Source organism: Mirounga angustirostris, unplaced genomic scaffold (assembly GCF_029215605.1).
Source record: "Mirounga angustirostris isolate CCGP_5_RB_7025 unplaced genomic scaffold, mMirAng1.0.hap1 SCAF_7, whole genome shotgun sequence".
NCBI classification, from domain to species: Eukaryota; Metazoa; Chordata; class Mammalia; order Carnivora; family Phocidae; genus Mirounga; species Mirounga angustirostris.
Genome location: NW_026991715.1, coordinates 28,515,864 through 28,529,331, shown reverse-complemented (window position 1 = coordinate 28,529,331; position 13,468 = coordinate 28,515,864). Strand labels below are relative to the sequence as shown.

The following is a 13,468-nucleotide window of genomic DNA, read 5'->3' as shown; positions in this document are numbered from 1 at the left end:
GAGGCACTGATCTGGTCATATATGCAAATTTGGGATTAGCAGACAAGACCTGCGGACTTGTTCTGTCTCGCAGGGCTTCCCAGCCCCCATGCCTGCAGGGCCCCAGGTTGCACATCAGTATCCAGGTCTCTCACTGGGATCTCATGAATACTGAATTAAAAGCTATCTGTTATATTTACTTAGACGGGATCTATCTAGTATTTCTTTCTTTCTTTACTAACTAAGTGAGTCACCAAGTAAAGCAACCATCTCCTTAAAAGCTGCTGTTGGGGCGCCTGGGTGGCTTAGTCATTAAGCGACTGCCTTCGGCTCAGGTCATGATCCCAGGGTCCTGGGATTGAGCCCCGCATTGGACTCCCTGCTCTGCAGAAGCCTGCTTCTCCTTCTCCCACTCCCCCTGCTTGTATTCCCTCTCTCGCTGTCTCTGTCAAATAAATAAAATAAAATCTTAAAAAAAAAAAAAAAAAAGCTGCTCTTTAGCCACCTTCATGACAGATACACTATATCTTTTTTTTTTTTTTTGAAGATTTTATTTATTTATTTGACACAGAGAGAGAGCAGGAACACAAGCAGGGGGAGTGGGAGAGCGAGAAGCAGGCTTCCTGCCGAGCAGGGAGCCCAATGTGGGACTCGATCCCAGGACCCTGGGATCATGACCTGAGCCGAAGGCAGACGCTTAACGACTGAGCCACCCAGGCGCCCCAGATACACTATATCTTTTTCATACATGGAGAATAGCGAAGAAACATCTGTTTCATAATTACATGGTGGCATTCTCCCTAATAAATGCCTGTGTAGGCCATTACATTAAGCATAGGGAGAGGTTAGTAAAAGAAAATTACTTAGCGCTTTTTTTCCCCAAGCTTTTCCTGCCTCTGTTCTCACTTCATTGTTGTGGCATTTCTGCAGACTGGATTCTGGTTAGAGAGCTAGTGGTACAGCAGCTGCATAAGGGAGATCTGGGGCCCGACTTTGTCCCCCATCCCTCCATGTAAACTGGAATTTAAAACAAATTTTTTTTACACTCCTTGGCATGGTTGTTGCAAGGTGAGTTAGCTTGTGATCTTAATACAATTTCTTTTCCTTCAGGAAAAAAAATGCTAAAATCAAGACCGGGTATAAGCGGGAGCACATCAACCTGGGCTGTGACGTGGATTTCGACATTGCCGGTCCTTCAGTCCGGGGTGCTGTGGTGCTGGGATATGAAGGCTGGCTGGCTGGCTACCAGATGAATTTTGAGACTGCAAAGTCTCGAGTGACCCAGAGCAACTTTGCGGTTGGCTACAAGACTGACGAATTCCAGCTCCACACTAACGTGTAAGTGTACGTGGGGGTGGTGTGTGAGTGTGTGCAGAAGGGAGATTGCTTTCCAAGCTCAATTTTTAATCACTTTAAAGTGAGTGTGCTGGAATCAGATGAACCAAATGGCCTGCGGGGATTTTTCTGTTTCCCACCAGCCCATTTCCGGAAGTGGCTTAGGTTCTTTGTGTTCCAGAAACAGTCATTGTTGTCGCTGGTACATATGGAAGGACTGATCAGTTACAGCAGTGGCATGATGTCCGTCCAGAGGAGTGTCCCTTCCCTGCTAGTGTCCTCTTGTGGACATTTGAACACCTTTGGGTTTTGGTAACAAAATGGCGGGGAAAGGTGCTGCTGTCTTTCTCTGTGTGATGCCTGAGGTCAGGTTGCTGCGCTTAATGAAATGCAGATTTGAGAGACAAGTTAGGGAATGATGAGCTCAGTTGCATAGTGTCTTTTCCACATGGCATAGCACGCAAAAGTTTATTAATTACTGGACAGGACAGTGAAGGGGAGAGAAAAATGCAGATTAGGTTAGAGAGCCCCTTGTAAATCAACCTTGGGAGTTCAAGTGGAGTGCTGTTGATTTATGCGAATGGAAATGCACATCAGCCTAAAATTCCCGTAGGCGTGAGGAACTAATCTGTGGCACTAGTGGGGGACAACTTTACCAATTTTCTTTTTTTCCACTAGAGGTCACTAAAGAGGTGATTTCTTAAAGATCTAGTAACCTTTCCATTTACAAACTTTTTTGAGGAATTTTTATCTGGTAGTTCCCCCGTATCTGCCATTTCACTTTCCACGATGTCAGTTGACAGTTCCACAGTCAACCACAGTCTGGAAGTAGATGATCCTCCTTCTGATGTATTGTCAGAAGGTCAGTAGTAGCCTGGCGCTGTGTCATGTCTCTGTCATTCACCTCACCTTCATCCCATCATGTAGGCATTTGGTCATCTCACATCATCCCAAGAAGGTTGTATACGGGGGCGCCTGGGTGGCTCAGACTGTTAGGCATCTGACTCTTGATTTCAACTCAGGTCATGATCTCAGGGTCGTGAGATTGAGTGAATGTAGGGCTCTGTGCTGGGTGTGGAGCCTGCTTAAGATTCTTTCTCTCAGGTCGCCTGGGTGGCTCAGTCATTGGGCGTCTGCCTTCAACTCAGGTCATAATCCCAGCATCCTGGGATCGAGCCCCACATTGGGCTCCCTGCTCTGCGGGAAGCCTGCTTCTCCCTCTCCCACTCCCCCTGCTTGTGTTCCTTCTCTCTCTCTCTGTCAAATAAATAAATAAAATCTTAAAAAAAAAAAAAAGATTCTTTCTCTCCCTCTGCCCGCACCCCCCCCACAAAAAAGCAACAAAACAAAACCAAAAAGGGTATATACAGTATAAGAAGATATTTTGAGAGACAGAGAGACCACATTCATATATCTTCTATTACAGTATATTGTTTTAATTGTTCTATTTTATTAAAATAATAAATTAGAAGTTACTGTTGTTTATTTCTTACTGTGTCTAATTTATAAAATTTGTCACAAGGATGTATGTATAGGAGAAAACATAGTATATATAGGGATTCGGTACTATCTGTGGTTTAAGGCATCCCCTGGGGGTCTTGGAACATATCTCCTGCAGATAAGGGAGGACTACTGTAATTAATATAATTAACATAACGGAATTAATATAATAGATATTAATATAATTTTTGAAATTTTTAAAACTAGAAAATCACAGGAAAACCATAGTGAGGGACAGTCCAGGGTTTCCCTGGGTTGGGAGTGGGAATGTGTGACTACAAAGGGGTGGTATGAGATTTGGGGGTGGTGGAATTGTTCTGTATTCTGATTTTAGTGGTGGTCACACAAATCTTGTACATATGTTAAAATCCATAGAAATGTACACCAAAAGAGTAAAAAGAAAAAGATACATAAATTCAAAAAAAGGTAACATATAAAAATGTCACAGGAAAAACAGCACAATCAATAGAAGGGTTTTTTAAATTAGAGTTTTGACTGAAATGGAAAGTCTTTCTTGGTTTGGAATTGGAAATTGGCACCAATTATAGGAATAACAATGGCTGTTAGCTGTTTTCCCCACATACCTGATTTTTAATACGTGTACATGGTTTATTTTTAGCTGGCATAGAAACAGCTGACACAGCTAATCTGGGTTGCCCTGGTGCTTGTGGAGGCCCTGATGTGTAATAGACATCCTTTGTGCTTCATATAGTTGAATTTGAGCAGTGACTTCCCTTGGTTTATAGTTTTGAGAGCTCAGTACAGGAAGGCAGTGTTGCTGGTTTTAGAATATATTGAAAAAAACTGACACTTTTTGGACAAACATGTGAACCCAACAAAATATTCGTATTTCATTTATACTAAAGTCACTCAAAAATCTTTTGTGACAAGCTGCTATTTTGTAGTGTACTCAGATTTTCTGAAGAAGTTAGGATTCCCTGTGAATCGGGTTGCCTGGGCTCAACCTGTACTTATTGGAAGCACAATGTCTATATGGTTGAATTTCAGGGGAAAACTTCAGCATTTAGAATGTATTTATATAGAGCATCTACTTCAGGGAGAGTGTATTGGTGAGGATCGGAGTTTGTAATGAGTCAGCAACAATTTGTCCTTGGATTAGTGAGTTCTAAGCTCTTTGCTGAATTCCAAAGCACATGGCTCTGCCTTAACCAGTTTCTGATGACATTTCTACTTGAAACACCCAAAGTGATGAGGCAGAACTTTGCCACTGTTTCATGTTAAGAATGTGAAGGAGGGGAAGGGGATATTTCCAGAGGCTGGAGTCAATATGGTGTGTTTGGAAGAGAGGAACGAGTTTGTCCCAGTTGGGTTTCATTCTGTTTTTGAAAGAGACATTTTGTAATGCACCAAGTAGCTCCTTTCATTGCATCAGAACTGTAGAGATATTGGCAGTTCGGGCCAAGGGTTTCGCACAGGTGGACAAGTCTGAATTGCAGGTTAAGCTCTTTTGTCATCACTGCACCTCCACGGGGCCAGGTCGCTTTTGACTGTGTCTTCACAGCAGTGGCTGCAGCTGGTGGTGCTAAGGGCTATTACCTGCCTTCTGAAAAATACGAGTGGCTCAACCTTTCTTACCATTTCTGACTGTATTCTCTTCTCATTTGCTTCTGTGTCCTTACTATTGTTATGATAGACACATTTATAAAAGTAATAACATTAGCAGTAGCAGCAGCAAAAAAACGAAAAAAACCCCGAGAATCTCAAGGTCTTACTTGCTTTTATTTATTTGTCTATCTATCTATCTATCATCTATCTATCTATCTATCTATCTATCTATCTATCTATCTATCTATCTATCTATCTATCTATTTATTTAAAGTACGAACAGGGGAGGGGCAGAGGGAGAGAATCCCACGCAGACTCCTTATGAGCAGGGGAGCCCAACTTGGGGCTCCATCCCACGACCCTGAGATCATGCCCTAAATTGAAATCAAGAGTTGGACGCCCCTCTGACTGAGACACCCAGGTGCCCCGTTGCTTTTATTTTAAAGAATATTTTGGAAGCAAGCTTCAAATTCCATGCAGCCTGAGCTTCCTGCCTTTGGGTGTTGCTGGTGATGGTTCAAATAGCCTTTCCCTTTCTCTGAACCTTCCCAACGCTGGTGTCTGTTCCATTCCTGTCAGACTTTTCCCTACTTGGGTACCTGCTTTATGATCACTTTGGTTCATTTACAGCATCCCTGTCCTCTGTTAGACTTGGACAGCTGTGCCCAGCTGCAGCCTGCCTTTGGGGGTGGATTAGCATCTGTGCTGTGCTTGTTTGCAGAAACGATGGGACAGAATTTGGTGGCTCCATTTATCAGAAGGTGAACAAGAAGTTAGAGACCGCTGTCAATCTGGCCTGGACAGCAGGAAATAGTAACACTCGCTTTGGAATAGCAGCCAAGTATCAGATCGACCCTGATGCCTGCTTCTCGGTGAGTACCTATGGAATCACATGTTGCCGAGGCTCCACCTGATGGTGGGGTTGGAATCCTTCTGGATTGCTGGGGTTGCATGCTTGGGCTAGAGATTTTCTCCCTGTGGAAAGAGTTTGAAATGAGGAAAGTGCTAATAGTAATACCGCTGACTGTGGGTGCCAGGCGCTGTGTGCAGCCTGTTATATGTGGGTTACTGTATTTAATTCTTACACAGTCCATTTGAGGTAGGTGCCTTTTCAAAAAAAAAAAAAAAAAAAAAAAACCATCCCAACCCTCTGTGCACAAATGAGGAACTGGAAATTCAGGGAGGTCGAGGGCAGATGGGGCAGACAGTTGGTAAGTGCTGGGGCCTGGACTTGATGGTTTGCTGGGGAGCCTCCTCCTCTAATCAGCCCTTGTTCCTTCTGCAGACTGTAAAGAGGTTTACTTTGAAATTGAAGGTTTTAAATGTTCATTTTTCTTCTCATTTCTCATTCTCTTGCCCAGCTCCTGTATTGGATATTAAGAAACCAGGCCCTGGCATTTAGCAGTTGGCATCTAATCTTGCAGACTCAGTGGCATTGCTCACGGACCTTTGAATTGCTGCACGATTTTTGCATTAAATCCTGTTGAATTCATCTCTGTTGTCAGAGGGCACTGCTAGCTGCATCCCTTTTGGGGTGGAATGAGGAAATCTCGTGTTGCAGGACGGTCCTTACGTAATTTAGAAACAGGCCATTTGAAGTCTGAAATGGCATCGAATATGGCTCCTTTCACATTAAGCACTTAGAAACAAAGGAAAAGGGGCCTTAGTAATTAGATGGGATAAGCAAAAAGGAAGAGCCAGATAGGGCACTGTCTGCCGGGAGATCTTCCTACCCATTGCTTTGTTCTTTCTCATGGGAGTTGTCAGGTCTGAAAACAGCATTCAAGCAGGAAAACATGCACCGCGGTAGCCTCAGCTTTCCAGGACTTGGTGTTCTCATGGCTTGAGATGGCTCTGCTCCTGACCTCTCCTTATTTCACCAGAAAGGGGCCAGAGAGAGGCCCGGATTTCCCTACAACTCAGACAGAAGAATGAGGGCAAAATTATTATTGCCTCAACTGCTTTATTGAACTTAATTATTTTTTTAATTTTATTTATTTATTTGAGAGAGAGAGAGCACAAGCAGGGGGAGAGGGAGAAGCAGACTCCCTGCTGAGCAGGGAGCCTGTTGCTGGGCTCGATGCCAGGACCCTGGGACCATGACCTGAGCCGAAGGCAGACCCTTAACTGACTGAGCCACCCAGGCACCCCTGAACTTAATTATTAATCAGCATTCACTGCTGAAATTTAGGTGACTTGGCTAAGTCATTCTTTTGCTCTACTACACATTTTAAATTCAGGCATGGCAATGCTGAATCTTCTTCATGTCACTGTGAATTTTTTTTTAAATATTTATTTATTTGACAGCACAAGCAGGGAGAGCAGCAGAGGGAGAGGGAGAAGCAGGCTCTCTGCTGAGCAGGGAGCCCGATGCAGGGCTCGATCCCAGGACCCTGGGATCATGACTTGAGCCAAAGGCAGCCGCTTACCCAACTGAGCCACCCAGGCGCCCCGTTACTGTGATTTTTCCCTTTTTCATGAAGGGAAAATTCTTTTTTTTTTTTTTAAAGATTTTATTTATTTGAGAAAGAGAGCGGGAGAGAGCAAGAGAGAGCGCACACAAGCAGGGTCAGAGGGAGAAGCAGACTCCCTTACTGAGCAGGGAGCTTGATGCAGGACTCCATCCCAGGACCCCGAGATCATGACCTGAGCCGAAGGCAGACGGTTAACTGAGCCACCCAGGCGCCCCTATGAAGGGAAAATTCTAACAGTGTTATGCCTTAAAAAAAGCCTCAATACTCCATCTGACATTGGCTCTGTTTCCCTTAACCTAACAAATAGATTTTGAAGAAATCTTCCATATAAGAAAGGCTTTTATTTCTCTGGCCACAAATGAAAGTGTCTTCACCTGTTAAAACTTAAATACAGACCTAATCAGTATAAATGAAATTGGGCATTCATACCTTCAGGAATCAATTAAATAATAATTTCCTTTTAATTGACAGTTGTGTTGACTCTTTGAGTTTCTTTTCTGAGACTTAGCTCTCAGATTTGATATATTTCATGTTAAATTTAATGAATCCCATAAACAAAGTGGTCATGAAAAAGAATTTGATCCTGAAGTCCAGGGTTGGTTGATTACAAAGCTCTTACTTGTTTTAGAGATGGAAACATGAAGTACTTAACAATTTCACTCTCTCTTATCTTTTCCTTGACTAGGCTAAAGTGAACAACTCCAGCCTGATAGGTTTAGGATACACTCAGACCCTAAAGCCAGGTATGTGTTGCTTTTATAAATTAGTGAAATTAGTTCTTTGCCTTAAAGAAAAATTGGGGTGCTGGTTTGCTGCTTTATGTTAAGTGCTTATATAATGCCTGTATTGTACATTATAGATGAGCGTATATAAAGTTTTATAATGAAGTGTTTATAAAAGGGTATAGAGTCATTATAAAACATTTGGAGAATAGAAGTAGTAAGTCGGAGAGAAAAAGGCGAAGGCTAACATACATTACACTTTTGGTTATTTTTTTTTTTTATCTGTTTTTCCAGTGTGTACATAATGCTTGATACTTATTTCCAGCAGGTTCTTAAAACTAGCACATAGATCATCCTCACTGTACAACTGTTGTGCAGGTTTCCTCTGCACAGTTGGCTAGACCAGCCCCTGGTATGTTAGAGCTATGGAGATGGTACCATCTTGGGTTTAGTTTGGTCAAATTGGGTCTTTGAGCTCTAGAAATTCTAAGATTACATGATGGTAGAATCAGGCTGTTGTAGGGTAAATACCAATTAGTTGTGTGCATGTATGTGTGTTTGTGTGCACGCTGATTGGGAGACCTTGGAGTCTGATTCATGGTTGGGTTTCATTTCAAGGCATTTTTGCTGAAGAAGTTTACTGCCTGATACCAGTGGTAGAGAGATTATTGTAGCCGGCGACAATGAGAGGACAAAGTCAAGTGGACTCCTGAAAGTGGATTTGGGGAGGCTGTGGAATAATAATTACTGTTTTATAAGCTCATTCCAGGCTACCAATTAATTAGTCCGATGGTGATCAGTAAGATGGGCCGTGTGGTTTTGCCTTGCTGATCACACACAGCTGAAGCGGGTTCTGACTTCGCTGTGGTCTTGCCAATGTGCTTTAGCATGCCTCCGTGTGTTAACCGTTCTTCTTGTGTTGACCTTTCTTATCTTTTCTCTCCTCCCTCCCTCCCCTCCCTTTTTCCTCTCCCCGGGACTTTGCCCCCTGCAGGTATCAAGCTGACCCTATCAGCTCTGCTGGATGGCAAGAATGTCAATGCTGGCGGCCACAAGCTTGGTCTAGGACTGGAATTTCAGGCATAAATGAATACTGTATAGTCGTTTAATTTTAAACTATTTTGAGCATAGCTACCTTCAGAATTTAGTGTACCTTTTAATGTTGTATGTCTGGGATGCAAGTATTGCTAAGTATCATGTTAGACCTCCAGGTTAAAGATGATTCAGCTTTAAGGTGTTACCCTTTCAGAGGTACAGAAGAAACCCAAGTCCGTGAAAAGTCCTTTCAGCTGTAGACTTGGGGGGAGCTTGGTGGCCCCTCCAGAGAGTTCAGGTTTCTTTTTTATCTAGAAATGGCTGCAAATGGAAGCTGATAATTTATAGGCACTTTGTTCATTGGTATGGAGTACATGAATGAAATTATGACTTCCTGAGAATTGAACTGGGTTTCCTACCCAAAGGAGAGACTCACTGATGGTGTGTATAAACCCATCTGAAAGAGACTTTTTTAGACAGATTTTCCTCACCTGTTTCACCCCAGTCCATCACCTCTTTTACACCAAAAGTAGTCTGCAGGGTGTGGTAGCTGTTTCTTTTGTGCCATTTTGGGAAGATGGATGTGATGAAGCCAATAATTCAGGACTTAATTCCCTCTCATGTTGTGGTTTTCTGCCCCTGCACCAGAGTATGAAATAGCTTCTAAAAGTCCCATCTCTGATCTGGGAAGAGTCTCTGTGACTGTAATCACATTGTGACAACACTCGGAATCTAAATTGGACTTGTTCTATTCTCGCCACTTGGTTTATTTTTTAGCCATTTAATGGGTACATTTTAGAGTCTTCCATTTTGTGTGGAATTAGATCCTCCCCTTCAAATGCTGTAATTAACATCACTTAAAGTAAAACTTGAATAAATATTGAAACCTCATTCTTCTGTTGTCTTTATTAATAAAAGTGTAAGTAAACAGGGCATTTGGCATTTGTGTTTGCACTGTGTGTGTGAGAGAGAGATTTTTAGTTTTCTATTGTTGCATAACAAATTAGCCAAATTGAGTTGCTTAAAACAACACTCATTTATTTCACAGGCCTGTAGTTCAGAAATCCAGCACGGTGTGACTGAGTTCTCTGTTAAGATTCTCATGATGCTGAAATAAGGATGTCTGCCAGACTGTGTTCTTGTCTGGAGCTTGGGGTCCTCTTCCAGGCTCAGTCCTCTTCCAGGCTCACATGATTGTGGCAGAAGTCAACTCCTTTTAGTTGTTGTAGGATAATGGTCCTTATTTCCTTGCTAGCCATCAGGTAGGGCGTCCTCTCAGCAAATAGAGGCCAGTGCATTCCTTGCCACATGGTCCCTTCCCATCTTCAAAGCTGGAATGGAAGAATTCCCTTACTGTCAAATCCCTCTCACACTTGAAATCTCTAGGAAGAGTGCCAGCCACAACTTACCCTTTTAAAAACTTTATTATGTATTTATTCATTTATTTAAGAAAGATTTTAGTTATTTGAGGGAGAGAGCGCGTGTGCACTCGCATGTGCGGGGGGAGGAGACTCAGCGTGGAGCCCAACACAAGGCTTGATCCCATGACCCTGAGCCACAATCAAGAGTTGGACACTTGACTGACTGAGCCAGCCAGGTGCCCCTATTTTTTGTTTATTGAGGTATAATTGACATAGAACATACTAGTTTCAGGTGTACAGCATAATGATTCAGTATTTGTATATATTGCAAAATAATCACTGCAATACATCTAGTTAACGTCTGTCACCACACAAAGTTTTTCCCCTTGTGATAAGAACTTCTAAGATCTACTCTCTTAGCAACTTCCAAATATACAATACAGTATTATTAAATTATTAACTATAGTCACCATGCTGTACATGACATCCCCAGGACTTACTCATTTTATAACTGCCCCAACCCTTTAAGGGCTCACCTGATTAGGTGAGGCCTCTGAGGAAAATCTCCCCTTAAAGTCTACTGTGCCCTTTAATAACCTAATCACAGTAATGATATCCCATCATATTCAGAGGTCCCTCTCACACTCAAGGGCAGGGGATCATACAAAGGCATGGATCATTGGGGTATGTTGTAGAATTCTGCAATTTAGATTTTAAAAAAATGACAAGGTGTAAATTTCAAACATTTACAAAGTAGAAGGGTAAGCCAGCTTCAGTAAATGTGAACATTTTTTCCTATTCAATAATACATATTTTTAGGCAGAGTTCCTTTTTATGGATGTTTGGAAGTGAATACCAAACAAGTATCAGGTTTACTTAACCATTTTGTGCCACCCAAAACCTGCTGGCCTCAGTATTTGTCATACTGTCTTCATTGGGTTCATGAGGATCTGTATATGTTTCAAAGTGAACTTCTGACTTTGTCCAGAGATTTTGGCTCATAATGGTTGTTGGGTACATCCAGTGAGCTGGTATTTTGAAATGTACAAAGGGCCCTCTGAATATTGAGGGTATATTTCCCTCCCCACTTACATATTAAGAATCTGCCTGTTGGATGCAGCATGTCAGAATATTGTGCAAAATTCCTTGAGTTCATGATATCTGTAAGATATCCAAAACACACTGGTATGGGGACAAAAGGAAGAAAGTGGACAAAGAAGAGAAGATTGAAGGTGTGTTTATTATAGAAAAAGGCCTATGTCTGAATCTGCCAACAAGTAGAAGCTGGAATCGAGAGGCTTATTCATTAAACTGAGTGGTGGTTTGTGTACTCAGAGAAGGGAAAGCTCCAAGGGAATTTGGGAAGACTTTGTATCCTGGCTACCATGGAGGGTTTGCAATAAGGGCACCATTCAGTCTATCTAGGCTTGTGGTGGGCTTAAAGAAGCCAACATGAATGACCTCTTAGTTTTCTTAACACAGAGTTTGTGTGTTTCTGAGCTGTCACTGGGGCCAGATAAATGTTAAGGGAAACCAGATTCAAGAGAACAGGGGCCCTTCTCCCCTTAGAAGGGCAGTTCAGCTGTGTCTCTGGAGGATTCTTCTGTAGGAATCACGGAGATCAGAGTGGTGAAGCTATGGGTACAGCAAATGTCTTGCTTCATGCCACAATGATTTTCCTGCAAATCGATCAAGTGGAACTTCTATGATTTTTAAGCCTACAGACATTTAAAAAACATTTGCAGAACACACAGACCAAAGCGTGTGTCAAGGCTGTAAGGGAGCTCTAAATCTGCATTTTCATATACTGGGGGTTTCAAGTTACAAAATTTAAAAAGTAACAGAAACTTACTGTAGGAAATGTGGAGGCTGTTTGCACCCTACTTCCTATCCCACTTTCCTGCTTTTTCTCCATTACGCCTTAACCATTGTATAGTGTATATTTTACACTATTGTCTTCCTCACAAAATAAACTCCACAAAGGTATGTGGTTCGTTTTGTTAACTGCTGTATACTGAAATATGAAAAGGTGCTAAATAGTTGTTGAAGTAATAAATGATAAGGAGAAATATAAAAAGTAAAACTTTTACCTTTAATTCCACCATCTAGATATGGCCACTGTGAACAGTTGAGTTTCATTTGCCTTTGGGAGAGGGAGGGCAGCTACTTCCCTTTTGGGATCAGCCTGTTAATTTATTTGAGAGAAAGAAAGCAGGAGGAGGGGCAGAGGGAGAGAGAATCCCAAGCAGAGTCCCCCCTGAGCACAGAGGTGGAGGCGGGGCTGGATCTCACCACCCTGAGATCACCATCTGAGCCAAAATCAAAAAGTTGGCCGCTTAAATTAAGTCAATCAGAGAAAGACAATTACATGATTTCACTCATATGTGGACTATAAAAAACAAAACAGAGGAGCATAGGGGAAGGGAGGGAACAATAAAACAATGAAATCAGAGAGGGAGACCAACCATAAGAGACTCTTAATCATAAACAGGGTTGCTGGAGGGGGAAGGGGGGGATGGGGTAACTGGGTAATGAGCATTAAGGAGGGCACCTGATGGAATGAGCACTGGGTGTTACAAAAGACCAATGAATCACTGAACTCTGCCTCTAAAACTAATAATACACTATATGTTAATTGAATTAAAAAAAAAGTTGGCTGCTTAACCCACAGAGCCATCCAGGCACCCCTTTCTTTTAACAATGTTTTAGGGGCTCCTGGCTGGCTCAGTCCATAAAGCATGCCACTCTTGATCTCAAGGTTGTAAGTTCGAGCCCCACTTCAGGTATAGAGATTACTGAAAAATAAAGTCTTTAAAAAATAAAAACCCAATTTTTTTTTTTTTTTTTTTTTTTTTAAGATTTTATTTGACAGAGAGAGACAGCGAGAGCGGGAACACAAGCAGGAGTGGGAAAGGGAGAAGCAGGCTTCCCGCCGAGCAGGGAGCCCGATGCGGGTCTCAATCCCAGACCTCGGGATCATGACCTGAGCTGAAGGCAGACACTTAAGGACTGAGCGACCCAGGCGCCCCAGAAAAACCCCAATGTTTTAAAATACTTTCCTGAACTGTATAGTATCCCATCGCATGGCAGGAAGGGAGGGGCTCGCTCTGACCCTCTCTTCATCTAACACTTTACAGCCTCGGGGCGCCTGGGTGGCTCAGTCTGGCTCAGTCTGTTAAGCGACTGCCTTCGGCTCAGGTCATGATCCCAGCGTCCTGGGATGGAGCCCCGCATCGGGCTCCCTGCTCAGCGGAGAGCCTGCTTCTCCCTCTGCCTCTGCTGCTCCCCCTGCTTGTGTTCCCTCTCCCGCTCTGTCTCTCTGTGTCAATTAAATAAATAAATAAAATCTTAAAAAAAAAACCCCAAACAACAAAACACTTTACAGCCTCAGCCCGCGAGGGGCTTGGGTGAGACCTGCCCCCTTCTGCAGCTCCATACCCTTCCTCCTTATCGGGTTTCCTGAGCCCTTCACGATAGGCTGCGACGTCATCACGTT

General features: G+C 42.8%; 1 protein-coding gene and 1 long non-coding RNA gene across 7 annotated transcripts in view; one reads left to right on the top strand and one right to left on the bottom strand.

Annotated features, from left to right (window-relative positions):
* Positions 1 to 9,489, top strand: part of VDAC1 (voltage dependent anion channel 1) — a 29,503-nt gene extending 20,014 nt beyond the window's left edge. For 4 of the 6 annotated variants that reach the window (XM_064595898.1, XM_064595896.1, XM_064595899.1 and 1 more), the window contains 4 exons: positions 1,090 to 1,317; positions 5,102 to 5,252; positions 7,540 to 7,597; positions 8,571 to 9,489. In XM_064595898.1, coding sequence (XP_064451968.1) covers positions 1,090 to 1,317; positions 5,102 to 5,252; positions 7,540 to 7,597; positions 8,571 to 8,662 — 529 coding nt within the window. In that variant the 3' untranslated portion in view covers positions 8,663 to 9,489. Of the gene's footprint in view, positions 1 to 1,089; positions 1,318 to 5,101; positions 5,253 to 5,741; positions 7,496 to 7,539; positions 7,598 to 8,570 lie in introns of those variants that run through there. The other 2 variants (XM_064595900.1, XM_064595897.1) reach the window with 2 other exon arrangements.
* On the bottom strand, positions 8,911 to 13,401 carry LOC135365344 (uncharacterized). Its single transcript, XR_010413010.1, has 2 exons — positions 12,063 to 13,401; positions 8,911 to 9,942 (listed from the first exon to the last, which is right to left on the bottom strand). It is a non-coding gene; the product is annotated as an uncharacterized LOC135365344 (long non-coding RNA).
* Positions 13,402 to 13,468: the final 67 nt, after the last annotated feature.